Source organism: Liolophura sinensis, chromosome 9 (genome assembly GCF_032854445.1).
Source record: "Liolophura sinensis isolate JHLJ2023 chromosome 9, CUHK_Ljap_v2, whole genome shotgun sequence".
Classification (NCBI taxonomy): Eukaryota; Metazoa; Mollusca; class Polyplacophora; order Chitonida; family Chitonidae; genus Liolophura; species Liolophura sinensis.
In genome coordinates this window covers 11,606,779-11,623,617 of record NC_088303.1, presented here as the reverse complement: position 1 = coordinate 11,623,617, position 16,839 = coordinate 11,606,779, and the positions used below count along the sequence as shown (strand labels likewise).

Sequence of the window (16,839 nt, the reverse complement as noted above, 5' to 3'; positions counted from 1 at the left end):
TTCAGATACCACTGTATAGTAGTCCCATAGTCGCATTATTAAGTGTTTTTGCGCAGCTATTCTAGAATTTTCTACCAGGAAAGTTCAATGAGTCATATGTACCCAGAATTACGTCTCCTTCATTTTCGTAAAGACAGCTACTGTTGTGATCTGTATCCATTAATGTGTCTTTGGTGGGCTGTCAAGTAGCATATAGGTAGAAAAGCATATTTATATCCCTGTCAAACGGCATTAATTCTCAGTTTTTAATTATAGAGGTAGATTCAAACGTGTCACAGGCGGAATCCGATGCTTCCGTAAGGTCGATATGGGTTACATACATGTAGTCTTTCTCAGAAATGAAGCATTCAAATTCATTTAATTCTATAAAACTAAAAGTATACAGGTATAATTAAGCAAGAGTATATCCAGATGTTCTTTTCACTGATATATCCGGAGATGCCTATAACTGAATAATTAGCTTTAAAGGAGAACCCCAACAACTTTAATTTCACACTAAATGTTCATTAAACACAATATTTGTGCTATGTTAGTCTGTAAACTGCGTTTAAAATTTATTATGTTAACTAGTTCCATTTTAAAAAAAAACTAGTTCTGCCTTTATTTTGTCGACCGCGGAGCCCTGGCCGGTTGACGTCATGCCGTGAATACCTGCTGGGATTATGTATTGAAAAGCCCTGCAAAGCATACTCGAATCCATGCATTAGATCTACCAACTGGGTAGTTTTTCAGAATGTGTCTTAACCTATAATTACCCCAGCATGTTGTTATGTATGATTATTTAACGTCTTCATGTACTGTTAGTCTGCGGACCTTTGTGTTATATGTTATAAGCATAACAGGCCCTGTTATATATGTACAGTGCGGACCTGGCCGAAAGCACCTTGTTCAATGCTCTGTTTATTTAACTGGATGTTCATTGGCTGTTAATTCTGTGTCTAAGAATAGTTGAATCCACCTGGCACGTATATAAGCCGTGTTTTCTGTGCAGAGTGGAGGTATTTTTGCTGCATCCACTGGGAGCCAGGAGAGTGTGAGACGCTCTCGTATCGAGTCCATTATTTTGATATGAGCTGGTGATGCCAGTTTCATTTGGGAGGACAGTTTTTTATGCCGGCACCGTTTGTGTACCACAGTAGTACTGATGTCTGGTTTATGTGAATTTCTGCGGAAGTCACGTTTATTGGTGTTCGGATCTTTATTATGATTATACAGTGTGGACTGTGTAATTTGTTTAACACGCTGACCTCACCTGACCGACAAGGTCGTCAAGGACTCTAAACTGAAGTTTTCAGTTTTGCAAAGGACGTTCGTTCTGCCATAAGGTGACATTACTCTACGTCTCTGAACGGCTCGTTTGTGAGCTTCTGCGGGAGCTGTGACTGATCTGAAGTGGATTATACCTCCATGGCTGTATTTACCCTGTGTTGTGCTCTGCGGGTGTGACGTCATTCAAAGGTTTGACCGTTCCAGTTCTGTGTAACCTGCGTACTGTGTTCGTGTTCGCTAACCTAGCGAAGTACCTGTCTGGGACAATTTGTGACTTGTGCGAATTGTGTGTTTATCCCATGGATGAAAAGGTGAACTGGAAACTTTTAAAGACCGGTAATACTGATGTGTATGTTTTTTATGTTGTTGTTGTTGTTGAACTGTCTGTAAAACTGTACGTCTCATTTTTATATATATATAAAGCATTGTTTACATTGTAATATTGAGTCACTGAGTCTGTTTTCTGTTGCCGTTTTCAATACCGTAACAGAAATTGGGGGCTTGTCCGGGAACTTATTGTTTCCTTTTTGTTTTGCTCTTTGAAGTTAAACACAAGTGAGAAGCGATTGCTTAATTTTAACGGTGAATGATTCAGTGGCTAAATATCTACAATGGGAGATTTTGATCCTAAACAGTTTGTTAATGCGCCCGATCAGGATGTTTTTGAGAGTTTAAAGAAGGAAGACTTGGTTAAGTTAGGGACATTTTTAGGTTTGTCCATAAAGTCTTCATGGAGGAAAAGAGATATGCAGTATACTTTGTCGAAACATTTAGTGGAGATAGGGAAGTTTGATAGTTCTGCATTATCTGATTATGAGTTCGAGGGTCAGTCTGATGCCGAGCTTAAGTTTAAGCAGTTTGAGTTAAAGTTGAGATTGGAGAAAGAGGAAAGAGAGAGAGAGAAAGAGAGGGAATATGAGGAAAAAGAGAAAGAGAGGGAACATGAGATACAGTTAGAAAAGTTGAAAATGCAGAGAGAGGAAAGAGAGAGGGAAGTGCAGAGAGAGGAAAGAGAGAGGGAAATGCAGAGAGAGGAAAGAGAGAGGGAAGTGCAGAGAGAGGAGAGAGAAATGCAAGAAAGAGAGAGGGAAAGAGAATTGGAGTTTCAAATGAAAAAGTTAGAATTAGAGAGAGATGAGAAACCGGGTCCTTCCGGTAGACAGGATTCAGGATTTGATGTGACCAAATACATTCGGTTAGTTCCATCCTTTCAGGAAAAAGAGGTGGATAAATATTTTCTGCATTTTGAGACAATTGCAAATAGTTTAAAGTGGCCTAAAGAGTTCTGGACTATGTTATTACAGAGTGTGCTAATTGGAAAGGCCAGGGAAATTTACACTCAGTTAAGTGTAGAGAATGCTTCCAATTATGACTATGTGAAAGAGGTAATTTTGAAGGGTTATGAATTGGTGCCTGAAGCTTACCGCCAGAAATTTCGTAACTGTGAAAAAGGTAGAGATCAGACATACGTTGAGTTTGGTCGAGCTAAGGAGCAGTTGTTTGATCGCTGGTGTATAGCCAAGAAAATAGGCAAGGATTTTGAAAGTTTGCGTCAGCTTGTGCTGGTAGAAGAGTTCAAGCGTTGTATTCATAATGATGTAAAGGTGTTCGTTGATGAGCAGAAGGCGAGTACACTTGAAGAGGCAGCCAGTTTAGCTGATGATTATTCCTTGACACATAAGGTTACATACACGGGTAAGCCATTTAATTCATTTACACGTAGAAATACCCAGTCACATGCAACAGGTAGAGGTAGCTCTACACAGAAGAGTTCCACACCAGGCTCCAATGGTTCTACAGCTCATGGTTCACGTAGTTCAGATTGGAATGGTAGTCCTCGAAATAGGGTCACTTGTAATTTTTGCAAGCGGGTAGGTCACGTGATGAGTGAATGTTACAAGTTGAAAAGGAGACGGGAAGCTCAGAATGAGTCTAAGCCCACAGGTCTTTGTGTTGCAATGCACAAAACATTGCCGGAAGTTACATCAGCAGATAAAAGCAGATCTGAGTTAGCTGATACGGGATTGGATAAGATTCCCAAATGCTCTATGGATAGCTTCTCTCCGTTTATCAATTCTGGTTCAGTGTCGCTTAGAAGCGACATGTCTTGTGCTACCCCTATAAAGATATTGAGGGATACTGGGGCATCTCAGTCTCTGTTGTTGATGAATACTCTGCCCTTTTCTGAAGAGTCGTACTCTGGGGTTCGTGCCCTTATTAGAGGAGTAGAGTCTAATGACTTTGTCAGTGTTCCCCTTCATGATATTTATTTGTCATCAGATTTGATATCTGGACCTGTCAGGGTAGGCATTAAGCCTTCATTACCTTTTGAGGGTATTCATTTGTTGTTGGGAAATGACTTAGCACATGATAAGGTTACTGTTGATCCCTTAATGGTTGATAAGCCTTCTCTGAATTCAGTCACAGAGCCAGTTGAAAGCGAGATAGCGGGTTTATATCCGTCCTGTGTTGTTACAAGAGCTATGTCTAGAAAAGTCAGTACAGACCAGGGTAGTACTGTTGATTTGAGCGAGACTTTTCTCAACAACATGTTGGATGGAGATTCTTCCAAATTAGACAGCCAGCAGGAAGTAGATACTAATTTTGTTAGTGGTGATCAGCCATTTTGTAGGACTGAGTTGATTGCTGAACAACACAGTGATCCAAGTATTTCTTGCTTGTTTAATGATGCAGCTAAAGATGGTGAATCTTTACCTGACCCATGCTACTACTATGTCAAGTCTGGCATATTGATGCGGCAGTGGAGGCCTCCCGATGTTTCTTTGGAGGATGAATGGGCAGTTAAGCATCAGGTAGTTGTGCCCAAGTCTTATCGTAAAGACATACTGACCATAGCGCATGAAACGCCGTTAGCAGGTCATTTAGGTGTTAATAAGACCTATCATAAGATTCTCAGTCATTTTTATTGGCCAGGAATAAGGAAAGATGTTACTGAATTTTGCAGGTCTTGTCATGCATGTCAGTTAGTGGGGAAACCTAACCAGACAATCCCCAAGGCAGCCTTGAGGCCTATTCCTGCAATTGGTGAGCCATTCAGTAGAATCTTAATAGATTGTGTTGGTCCGCTACCTAAGACAAAGTCTGGAAATCAGTATATGTTAACCATAATGTGTACTTCAACTCGTTTCCCTGAGGCAATTCCACTAAGGAATATTACTGCCAAGACTGTAATTAAGGCTTTAGTTAAGTTCTTCACCATGTTTGGTCTGCCTAAGTCAGTACAGTCAGACCAGGGTTCAAATTTCATGTCTGGTGTGTTCCAACAAGTTATGCATGAGCTAGGTATTAGCCAGTATAAATCCTCAGCTTATCACCCACAAAGTCAAGGAGCACTAGAGAGATTCCATCAGACACTGAAAAGTATGATAAGAACTTACTGCTTTGAGACAGGGAAAGATTGGGACGAGGGTGTACCTTTGTTAATGTTTGCTGTAAGAGAGTCTGTACAAGAGTCACTTGGATTTAGTCCATTTGAGCTTGTGTTTGGCCATACTGTGCGTGGTCCACTACAGTTGTTCAAGGAAAAGTTTGTGTCTGGTGATAGTGACAATGTTAACCTATTACAGTATGTGTCAAGTTTTCGTACTAAGCTCAACAGAGTATGTGAGTTAGCCAGAGAGAATCTTACAGCTTCTCAGAAGAGTATGAAAACTAAGTATGACAAAGAGACAGTAAGACGCAGATTTGAAGTTGGTCAGAAGGTATTGGCCTTACTTCCAGTTAGTGGTAAGCCACTTGAAGCTCGTTATTTTGGACCTTATGTAGTAGACAAGAGGCTAAGTGACAACTTTGTCACATTAACAGGTTAAAGCCATATGTAGACAGAGATAGCACTGATCTCAATGTTGTACATCCTAGTGGAGTTGCTATCTCTTGTTTTCCAGTGCCAAGTTGTAAGAGAGAGTTAAAGCGTTTTTTGGGCATGGCAGGTTATTATCGTAAGTTCTGTAGGAACTTTTCATTTGTTAGTGAGCCACTAACTCAGCTGTTAAAGAAAGGTGCTAAATTCTTGTGGTCCATTGAGTGTCAGAGATCTTTTGATAGATTAAAGGCCATGCTAAGCAGTGGCCCCATACTTGTAGCACCTGATTTTAATTTACCATTTAAGCTAGCTGTTGATGCTAGTGATATATCTGCTGGGGCAGTTTTGTTACAAGAAAATGAAACAGATCACGTTGATCACCCTGTATGTTTTTTCTCTCGCAAATTTGACAAGTGCCAGAGAAATTATTCGACAATAGAAAAGGAATGTCTGTCCTTGATTCTAGCATTACAGCATTTTGAAGTATATGTGACTTCGTCAAGTTACCCCATTGTTGTGTATACAGATCACAATCCCTTAACCTTCTTGCACAAACTAAAAGGTAAAAACCGAAGATTGTTACGGTGGAGTTTGCTTTTGCAAGAATTTAATCTAGAGATTAGACACATAAAAGGGAAAGATAATGTGATTGCTGATTGTTTGTCACGTGTCTAGTTCGTTTTCTGCAGCTTTGTTTTTATAGACTATGGTAAACGTTATTATTATTCATAATTATGAATATGTTAAAGAAAGTTTTATGCAAAAACTTTCTTTCCCTGAAGGGTGAGGGTGTTATGTATGATTATTTAACGTCTTCATGTACTGTTAGTCTGCGGACCTTTGTGTTATATGTTATAAGCATAACAGGCCCTGTTATATATGTACAGTGCGGACCTGGCCGAAAGCACCTTGTTCAATGCTCTGTTTATTTAACTGGATGTTCATTGGCTGTTAATTCTGTGTCTAAGAATAGTTGAATCCACCTGGCACGTATATAAGCCGTGTTTTCTGTGCAGAGTGGAGGTATTTTTGCTGCATCCACTGGGAGCCAGGAGAGTGTGAGACGCTCTCGTATCGAGTCCATTATTTTGATATGAGCTGGTGATGCCAGTTTCATTTGGGAGGACAGTTTTTTATGCCGGCACCGTTTGTGTACCACAGTAGTACTGATGTCTGGTTTATGTGAATTTCTGCGGAAGTCACGTTTATTGGTGTTCGGATCTTTATTATGATTATACAGTGTGGACTGTGTAATTTGTTTAACACGCTGACCTCACCTGACCGACAAGGTCGTCAAGGACTCTAAACTGAAGTTTTCAGTTTTGCAAAGGACGTTCGTTCTGCCACAAGGTGACATTACTCTACGTCTCTGAACGGCTCGTTTGTGAGCTTCTGCGGGAGCTGTGACTGATCTGAAGTGGATTATACCTCCATGGCTGTATTTACCCTGTGTTGTGCTCTGCGGGTGTGACGTCATTCAAAGGTTTGACCGTTCCAGTTCTGTGTAACCTGCGTACTGTGTTCGTGTTCGCTAACCTAGCGAAGTACCTGTCTGGGACAATTTGTGACTTGTGCGAATTGTGTGTTTATCCCATGGATGAAAAGGTGAACTGGAAACTTTTAAAGACCGGTAATACTGATGTGTATGTTTTTTATGTTGTTGTTGTTGTTGAACTGTCTGTAAAACTGTACGTCTCATTTTTATATATATATAAAGCATTGTTTACATTGTAATATTGAGTCACTGAGTCTGTTTTCTGTTGCCGTTTTCAATACCGTAACAATGTACACGTCTTAACCAGCACTCTGAAAAGTAATATAAATAAAACAGTTTTGCAACAAATATTTTGAAAGATAGGCTACCGGAGTTGTAGACCCGTCAGAACCGAGAAAAAAGTTTATAACTGGGCGATATGATGACCGATTTTCGTTCACATATCGGCCACGTAGATGACACAAATGCGCTTCCGTCTGGTTTGTCGGACAAGTATTGGACATCCACCGAATTATAATTTCAGGCAATACAAGTATGATGGGACTCTTTAATCCACGGGGCTTGTCCGTGGTAAAAAAAAATTAAGAAAATAGAGGATTAAGCTCCCTGAGTGTTACATGATATCCTCGTGTGATCTACTTTTTCTGCCACACGGTTGGGTGACCAAGTCTTTTAACAGTCTTCTTTTCCAGAACCGCCGGATGAATCAAGCTCAAATTTGGCATTGGGTTCCAATGAAAAATCCGTCATGGGATCACGAGACGTCACGGCCTATTTTTGAATTTTAAGCATACCGTTACATATGGTTTGGCCTGCTAAACCCATGACCATGCGCAGGTTGCTCGCAGACCAGAGCTGGATTTGAACTCACAGCAGCCGCATTGGTGGGAGGCTCCAGGGTCATTGCGCCGTGTTAATCCTTTCAGTCACATAGCACCACGCATCCCATCTTTTTTGGAATAACTGACCGATCAACGGCTACGCCTCCCGAATAATCTTTACGCAGTCAGGAAGCGCGTCAAAAGGCCTTATCAGTGTAAACATTTTGTTCCCTTAACAGTGCAGACTGATACATAGCCAGAGGTAAAAAAAACCCCAAAAAACAGAGCAAATCGCTCATAACTACAAAAACCCTGACCAAATAGACATAGAAATTCTGTAGTTGTATTGTCGAAATTCCATATACGAAAGAGTTATAATTCGGTTTGATTATATTCTCAACCCAAATACGGCCCGTTTTACACAGATGTGTCTGTAGTCTGTACGGATAACGCCCTTACATCACTGCAGCTGCAGTAGTGTAGCTATATATAGTCGGTATACAGGCCGTTTAGTGTGCGGTAGTCCATCACGCAGACAGCATGACGGCTGTGTCTTATCACACATGTACCAACAACCCAGTACTGCTTAATGATGGTTACATTGTCGTGTTATGAAACAGATTTGTAGCAATCTGAAACAGACGCTAATAACCTTGTGTACAGACCGATTGGAAGTCGTAAAACAGTATCCAGTTCTACCTTTGTTTTATTTAAATTTGTTTCCATTTTTCTATTTTTAGCTGCGTTAAATGATATCATGAGTTTAGTTTTTTAGAACAGCCACAGCTCGGCACTCTAATCTGCCTTATAAGGATGGTGTTACATTAAGGTGAATGGGTGTATATAGCCTGGAACTCTAGGTCACCTGACTCAAAACCCTTCACTTAACACTCAACTTTTCTTTCCCCTATGACACGGTTTATCACACGAGCTGTGAAAACAAGAACTGAAGAAAAGCCAGGGGCAGAGTAACGCCGTAATTTTTTTTATGTAAATATATTTCTGCCGGGAGTGGTTTAATTAAACCGACAAACCATGTACTCCACATGTTCTAATATGGCGAGATTGTTAAAAAGTACATGTGTTAGTTATGTTGGTTGGGTTTGCATACATTCCGTGTTAGAAATATGAAAGTAAAATAGTAATACTAATATTAGTAAAATACACTACGGCTTTGAAAGGTTTTTTTTTATTGTCATGAAGTTGTCGAATGATTCAGTGAGCTTTGATTATGGCCAGTAAGCATTGTTATTGTCGTGTTGGGTCACGTGATCTGAGGTTACTCGCCGTTTAGCGATCTTTTCTCGTGAACCAATCAGAGATAGGCTAGCCCAGTTGCCATATTAAAGGATAGCTTCAGTATTTGGATAAACCTATTTATCAGCAATAAGTTAATCAATAAAATAATAACTTGATCTATCTGTTAGATAATCAACCAAATAATTAGTCATGTATATGGACTAAATATGGAAATATGAGCGTAATACTTCATTTGCAAACACGTGCCCATAAATTTTAACTTTTAGTGCAATGTTATTCACATGATGTACATGCATGGCTTGTCCTAGAAAAGATACAAAGCTACATTTTGCTCTGATACAATCGAGATCTGATAAATACAGAGTAAAGCACTATGGAATAAAGTATGACGTTGATGATTAAATGAAGCTCTACGCAATACGAAGTAAAGCATGAAGAAATATGGAATAAAACTCCAAATAGTACCGGGTAAAAGTAGAGCAGAGTAGGGGGTAAAGTTCTGGTGAGAACGGAGTAAAGGTGAAGCAAAAGACGAAGTAAAGCTTTACTCAATACGGAGTAAAAGTGAAGGCAGTACACGGAGTAAAGCTCTAGGCAGTATAAGGAGTATAATTGAAGACAATATACGGAGTAAAGCTCTAGTCAATCCGGGGTAAAAATGAAAGCAGTATACGGAGTAAAGCTTTAGTCACTATGGAGTAAAAGTGAAGGCAGTACACGAAGTAAAGCTCTAGTCAGTAAGGAGTATAAGTAAAGGCAGTATACGGAGTAAAGCTCTAGTCAGTACGGAGTAAAAGTGAAGGCAGTATACGAGTATAGGACTTGTCAGTAAGGAGTAAATGTGAAGGCAGTATGCAGAGTAAAGCTCTAGTCAATCTGGATTATTACTCTAGTCAGTCCGGAGTAAAAATGAAAGCAGTATACGGAGTAAAACTCTAGTAAGTCCGGAGTAAAAGTGAAGGTAGTATACGGAGTAAAGGTCTAGTCAGTAAGGAGTAAAAGAAAAGGCAGTATGCAGAGTAAAGGTCTAGTCAGTAAGGAGTAAAAGTGAATGCATGTACGAAATAAAGCTCTAGTCAGTCAGGAATAGGCCTAATAATGAAGGCAGAATATGGAGTAAAGCTCTAGTCAGTACGGAGTAAAGCTCTACTCAGTACGGAGTAAAGCTCTAGTCATTATGGAATAAAGCACTAGTCAGTACGGAGTAAGAGTGGAGGCCGTGTGCGGTGTAAAGCCCGGCAATACGGAGCAGAGGTCTGTACGCAACATATGAGCTAGATAATACAGAGTAAAGCAGGCAATAAACAAAGCGCTGAACAACAGTGAATAAAGCTCCAGGCAATACGTAGTGTCCTGAATATTGCGGTTTACAGGGAAAAAAAGACATCCTCTGAGTCAATGTTGAGAACAGCTTCATTTTGCCTGTGGGGCATCGCACCCTTCAAAACAAGTGAACAGCCCTACACAGCTCTTTATGTTTGTGGTTGCTTTATGTTTCCCCGTTTCTTTGTACTATCCTTTAATATTGTGGGCAAACTAGTTGGTAAATAGAGTAATTTTAATGAAAGTTGGGGCTTGGCCCACTTTGCGTTACTTTATGGGGTAACATTTGTTTGTGAGCGTTCCACATGAAGCTGCTGCGATAGTGGTCAGTTGAAGGATTGAAAAGTACAAGCGCGATGTATAAGACGTATAAACCTAAGGTCAATATAATGGCACGAGAGGTGACCGTAGGTTTCTGGTCGATTTATTAATATGAAAGCAGTGCATGGGGGCGAAATAATTTTGAAAGGGAGACTCTAATCTCAAAACAGAGTTAGGCCTAGTATCTGGAGGAAAATCGTGTTATTCTTGAATTGGAAAACACATAGACATGGAGGGTAGAATCCATGCTATAAAGATTGATTGATTGATTTCCATTGTTGTTGTTTAACCCCACTTTCAAAAGTGAGTAAAGGAGTCCACTTCACAACAAATACACATAGGCCTGTTCTCCTGAAGATTTGAACCTGTGTACACAGGTATTAACAAGCTTACTGCACTCAATATACGTGGTAAATGTTGTCACATAAATCGTAGCCGATAACGAGCGAGGTGTTTTGGGTCCTTTGTCTCGAACCTGTGCTTTACAGCACTGAATTGTCTGGTTATGTGGGAAAATATATCATAGGCATATACAGACAGAGCCACATACACATGTAGTTCAAATGATTTAAACGTTAAGGTCTACTTTCAACAATTTCTGATACTTACCAGTCTCACTGCCTCAGCTGTAATATCAGAAATTGTTGGAAATATGCTTCAGTGTTTAATTTAATTGAACTACACGTACATGTAGATAGGGTGGTATGTCATGTGAAATTTACAGCATTGGAATGTCATTATGCTAATCTAGCGGTATGTTGTGCTAGAAGAAACACTTAATTAAGACTTAATTAACTGCCTTGCTTATTCAGGGAAGACAGTAGCTTCACCCTCATTTTCTCTAAAAGTTTAACGTATTTACAAAAATTGACTGATTGACTGATGTTAACACCGTCAGCTCCAGAATTTTCCACTTACATGATGGTGCGTCCGGTCTACATGGGTGCAGAGTGCCTGATTTATAGCTAATTGTAGAACTGTATAGCTTTAAAAGCTTCTAACACTGATATCAGCTAGCTTCTCTGTGCTTAACTGACCCATTTATTTATTAATGCGATGCAGACACAAGGATGACTACCTGGGGTTTCACATCGAAATATATCAATTGTTATTTCATATAACGACGAGAAGTCATTAGGTGTGTGTATATTGTGTCTCTCGTGGCAGGGCGAGTCCATGCCGTCAAACTGCTGCCGCAACTGAACCATCGTGTTGAAGACACCAGATATGACATACCACCCTGTAACATTGTATTGACACGTACTGGAGCAACCAGTTCTGTTTCCATGCCCTCACCTCTCAATGCTGGGCATCGAGCGAAGCAGGGCACAAGTACCACTTATACTGTCTTTTGTATGACCCGATCTGGGTTTGATAGCCGACCTCTCAGCTTTGAGACGGACGCTCTCTATAACGATTATACCACCGAACTAATATTATAATGAATTAAATACCTCAACCGAAAAGTGTATACTTTTTAGCTTGTTCAGTTTTTTAAACCTGTATGATCTATTTGAACAATACGTGTGGTCAGAACAGCACGGACGGTGTGAGAAACATTTACACTTGTGGCACTTGTCACGTAAACCTAACGAAAAATCGACGGGAAGAGGGAATTTATCCCATGATGTCATCCCTGTTGAGGCGAATAAAGTGAATGAAAAAAGCCTTTGTTCTTCTTTCCTCGTGCAAGGAATGCCCACGTAACAAGGAAGTCTAGTACATGGAGCATGGTTTCACAAGCTGGGTGGAATGAGAAATTAGAAAATCTGTATATCTGTGATCATGAGAATAAGAAAGAAATTAGAGTTATGAATCACAAACGAGTTGAACCACATGCATGCATGTAACATGGGATGATCTATAGATTGCTCATACTCGTGAACTAAGCAGACGTAATAAGAATGAGAAACTCATTTCGCCAGCTGTACCACTCGTCCATTGCAAGTCCAGAAACCTTTCACTACGCCCAACTGAATAAAAGGAATTTTCTGTAAGATGTACGCAGATTTTTTTCAGATTCAAACGATCTCGTCTTCTGTTCAGAACATCAGCACTTAAGAAATACAACTAAACATTGCGTGTTCATCTGCTTGCCTCTTAGTCATACTCAAAAGGAGCGAACTACATGTAAAGGTTTTATTATAATTTGTTATACACAAAAAATCATCACAAAAACATGTTTTAGTAAAGTCAACTTTTAGTTGCGAATGGATGATTAATTAACTTCACCCATGAGCCACACTTTCTCCGCACCTACACAGCATACTCATGCACGCGATCATCCCGTTATCTGTATGAATAAACATGAGCACGTGAGTCTAGGCTGCCCTCTACTGGGAGTTTCAGCACTTACTCCGCGAAGTAGGCCTCTACGCCACATTGCAGTGAAGCCGCACAAAAACAGTATCAGCAGACACACTTTTAAAAAACGACGATGCATATGTTTTTGATCAGTTTGGTCCCTGTACGACCAGGGGATTTACGACCATGCCCAAGCCACGTTGTTCATGCTTACCTGTACACACTTCACAATAATGGATACAGCGATCCACTGGACCAGACGATTCTGCACTGGCTCAGTGCAACTATCAGACCCTATTCATGTACCAATAAGATCTCGCAGGTGTTCAACTCCAGGTTCCGCTGCGATTTGAAGTCAAGGGCTTTGGCACTCCAGTTTTTCCTCCACTCTTGAACGTGAATGGCGTCTTATATATGTTAAAAATATTCTTGAACACGGTGTTTTGAAGATTAATAAAATGATTAAATAAATAAATAAGAGATTTGTTTTGCAGTATATATCAGCACACCAAGCATTCAGCTGGCGCAATAGGGGAGACAACTTATACAAGACTAATCAGTGTATCCGACTGCCGAAAACTGAAGACTTGCTCCGAAGGCCAGCGTGGCAAAACCTAACGAAAACAAATCCCGCGTGCAAGATGTCAGACATAAGCAGGTACAATGCGATACCAGCCAGCACATAGGTATAGTTGTGTATACAGAAATGTAGGTCTTTTTGACGTTATTAACATTGTGCAAGGCTACAAACTATCACTTCATATCCCAGATGTGGAGTGGTTGAAAGTCACATAACAATATATAAGCCAAATTATCTACTAGAGACAGGAAGTGAGTCGTTGACACCATTGGTGAAAGTGCGCAACACAAAAACCTGCATATTATATTGTGCACGTGGTCATTTTACTGCTCTCCGCGAACCGAGTCTATAATAGGCTGGTATTTCTGTGGTCATAATGGGCATTTTAAGCCTATATGTGCATTGAGGTATACATAGGTCTATATGCTGGCCATGCTGTATATACAGTGTAGTCCTACATTGTTGATATGTTATATAGAGAAAAAATATGATGGTTGGAGGTGAGGGTGGGGAGGGATGTCATCGATCGTCACAAAATGGTTAAGCCGCTTGTATGTTAACAGCTACAGGACACAGGATCGCGTTGTGGGTTCAACCCCGGCCCCGGAAAGGCAATCTGTTACTTCTGTCGCTCTCACTATATTGAGTTGTACAGAACCCTGTGGGCCTACAGTGAGCGGCACGGTATAATTGGCGGCATAGAGTAAGTACTGTATAATGGAAGACACATAATAGGGGGCTATAGGCAACACAGAGTACTGTATAACAGGATATAAAGAGTACGGTATATAACACGTAACATATTATGGGTACATAGTCATGTCACAAATAGTGTGGTACATGTGTTAGCAGTAGGAAACGTTTTGAACAATAAGGGACATGCCACAAGGAATTTCTGTGATATGTGAGGAGTTCAGTGCATTGGGGTTTTCACTCTGATTGATTGATTTATTTAGGCCTTGGCGATGCCGACAAAACAACGATTCTGAACCAGCTAAAACTGGGTGATCCGGAAAAAAATTTGGCTCGGCTGGGTGAGTACATAGGCCTCTCAGTATTTACAGGAATAATTCCATCTAGTTTTTTGGTTCAGATAACAGTAAAAGGGGTGAAAAGAGTGTTGTCCGAGAATGCCTTATAGGATCGTGACCTACATGTTCTTAACACGGTTTATAACCAACATACCCCTATACACATATAAATATTGGTGTAAAAGTAGGATTTTCATCTAGAGATATAGCAGAGTAAATTAAAACAAAAAAACGAATCAGCCTTCAAGATATTTTCGATGCGGAGATTAATGATAAAATTTAAAAAAGACGAGAGAGCCTTGAAGATGAATTTTCTGATATGGAGATAAGATAGAATTAAAACACAAAACGAGTGAACCACGATAGGATTTTTCTGATGTAGACAAATTATGGAATAAAACACAAATAAAATGGAAAACAATCGATAAGCTCATAAATAACGCCAAACGAAGTGAAGAACACGTTAAAAACCATGGAAGAAGTGAAAATGTGAAAAAGGCGCACCAGCTTTTTTGATTGTTTGTTTTCTATGTTTTCCATTTTCGTTTTAGTGTATTTTTAAGATTAAGCATATATTATTCCGTTAGTAAGATTGTCAACTTGTCAATTGTAATAGAAAAAGTATGAATTTTTTTTGGCATTATTCCTGCTTGAGATTGGTTTCCTCCAGATTGTGTCCCGTTTCCTCCCACCATAATGCTGGCCGACGCCGTGTGAGTGAACTGCTCTTGAGTACGACGTTAACACCAATCAAGCAAATAAATGAATAAATATATAGAGCAGAAATTTTTACATCAGTGTTTGTTTGAAACAGGGGCTGACAGTGTAACGAGCAAAAATGTTGTCTTAACAACATTGGATGTGGGTGGACGATGTAAAATGGTATGTTAAATCAATTAATTCGACCTGAATGTACGGTATTCTACGTACTTATTCAGTTCAGCCTGGTAGTTGTGTAGTTGATTACTTTTCAGTTTGATGAGTGTTTAAGCCATACTCACTTAAATAACTTTCTCACATGACGATGTTCAGGTTTTGGAATTAATTGGTGCTTACCATGATCACTAACAAAGCTGTTCATTCAGAGCAACAAACGGGGAGCAACATTCGAACAAAGTATCCCAAGGATCAAGAATTTGTGGTCTTAGGTCGCCTTAAACACTGAGCATGCGGGTTTTGCATTCAAACAAGCAACCTTATTGATCAATTAAGGGTTTGTAATATTATGTAAGGAAGCCTTAAACACTGGGCTAGGGGGAGCTGCATTCAAACAAGCGACCCTATTGATCAGTTAAGGGTTTGTGATTTCATGTAAGGAAGCTTTAAACACTGGGCCAGAGGGAGCTGCATTCAAACAAGCAACCTTATTGACCAATTAAGGGTTTGTGATATTATGTAAGGAAGCCTTAAACACTGGGCTAGGGGGAGCTGCATTCAAACAAGCGACCCTATTGATCAGTTAAGGGTTTGTGATTTCATGTAAGGAAGCTTTAAACACTGGGCCAGAGGGAGCTGCATTCAGACAAGCGACCCTATTTATCAATTAAGGGTTTGTGATATTAGGTAAGAAAGCCTTAAACACTGGGCCAGGGGAAGCTGCATTCAAACAAGCGACTCTATTGATCAATTAAGGGTTTGTGATATTATGTAACGAAGCCTTAAACACTGGGCCAGAGGGAGCTGCATTCAAACAAGCGACCTCATTGATTAAGGGTTTGTGATCTTATATGTAATGTGGCGTTACATACAAACACCGAGGCAGTGCAATGATATCATATAAGGACGCCTTAAACACTGAGCCAGAGGGCACTGTTTTCGAAACGAGCGACATAATTCATGCCTTAAACACAGGGCATATAGAAACAAGATACCTCAATGATCAAGTCTTTGTTGTCTCCTCTAATATTATATATCGGACAATGACGAGGTTGTTGTGTTTGAAAGAGCTAATTTCGACTATATGAGAATAATAATAGTATTAAAATGGAAGTAGTTAGTGCTTACCGATTTGTTCCTCACAATTTGTGGTAATGCCTCTTTAAACACTTAACATTTTTTTCAGGACTTTAAACATTAAAATGCGGTAAATCAAATAAGTAAGCAAAGGTATTCCGATATATGGGCCGACGGCTGGAAAGTAAATAGCCTGCACAATTTAACTTTTTTATTCCGTGGTCAGAGACCTTTGTACGAGTACTTCTACAAGCAGACGCATCGTGTCATCTTTGTGCTGGACAGTATCAACAGATACCGACTTGAAGAGGCAAAGCACGAGTTATTGGAAACCTTGAAGGATGAACGTCTGACAGAGTGCCCTGTGCTTATATTAGCTCACAAGCAAGATCTGACTATGGCAATGAAGCCTGACAAACTTACAAAGGAGCTGGGCCTTGGTTACATTAAGCAGAAATGGGGTAAGTACGTTCTGGGTATATACTTTTTCCATGCAAGGACCGGTTTCACAATTCTTTTGAAAATGGACCCAGCAGGTGCTTAGAAAATTCGAAATTTCAAAGTGGTGCAGTGCCTGTGGAAAATAGTTCATATCTTCCACATGGACAGTGCAAAAGAATCGTTTTTACTTTGTATGATAAACGAGTCACAGCTGCGGA

General features: G+C 39.9%; 1 protein-coding gene across 3 annotated transcripts in view; it reads left to right on the top strand.

The window, feature by feature from the left end:
• The window catches only part of LOC135475037 (ADP-ribosylation factor H-like), a 38,333-nt gene that overhangs the window by 20,533 nt on the left and 961 nt on the right, over window positions 1-16,839 (top strand). The window contains exons 1-4 of one of the 3 annotated variants that reach the window (XM_064754772.1): window positions 13,520-13,899; window positions 14,153-14,230; window positions 15,042-15,109; window positions 16,466-16,641. In XM_064754772.1, the coding sequence (XP_064610842.1) occupies window positions 15,087-15,109; window positions 16,466-16,641 (199 nt within the window). In that variant the 5' untranslated portion in view covers window positions 13,520-13,899; window positions 14,153-14,230; window positions 15,042-15,086. Of the gene's footprint in view, window positions 1-13,519; window positions 13,900-14,152; window positions 14,231-15,041; window positions 15,110-16,406; window positions 16,642-16,839 lie in introns of those variants that run through there. The other 2 variants (XM_064754771.1, XM_064754773.1) reach the window with 2 other exon arrangements.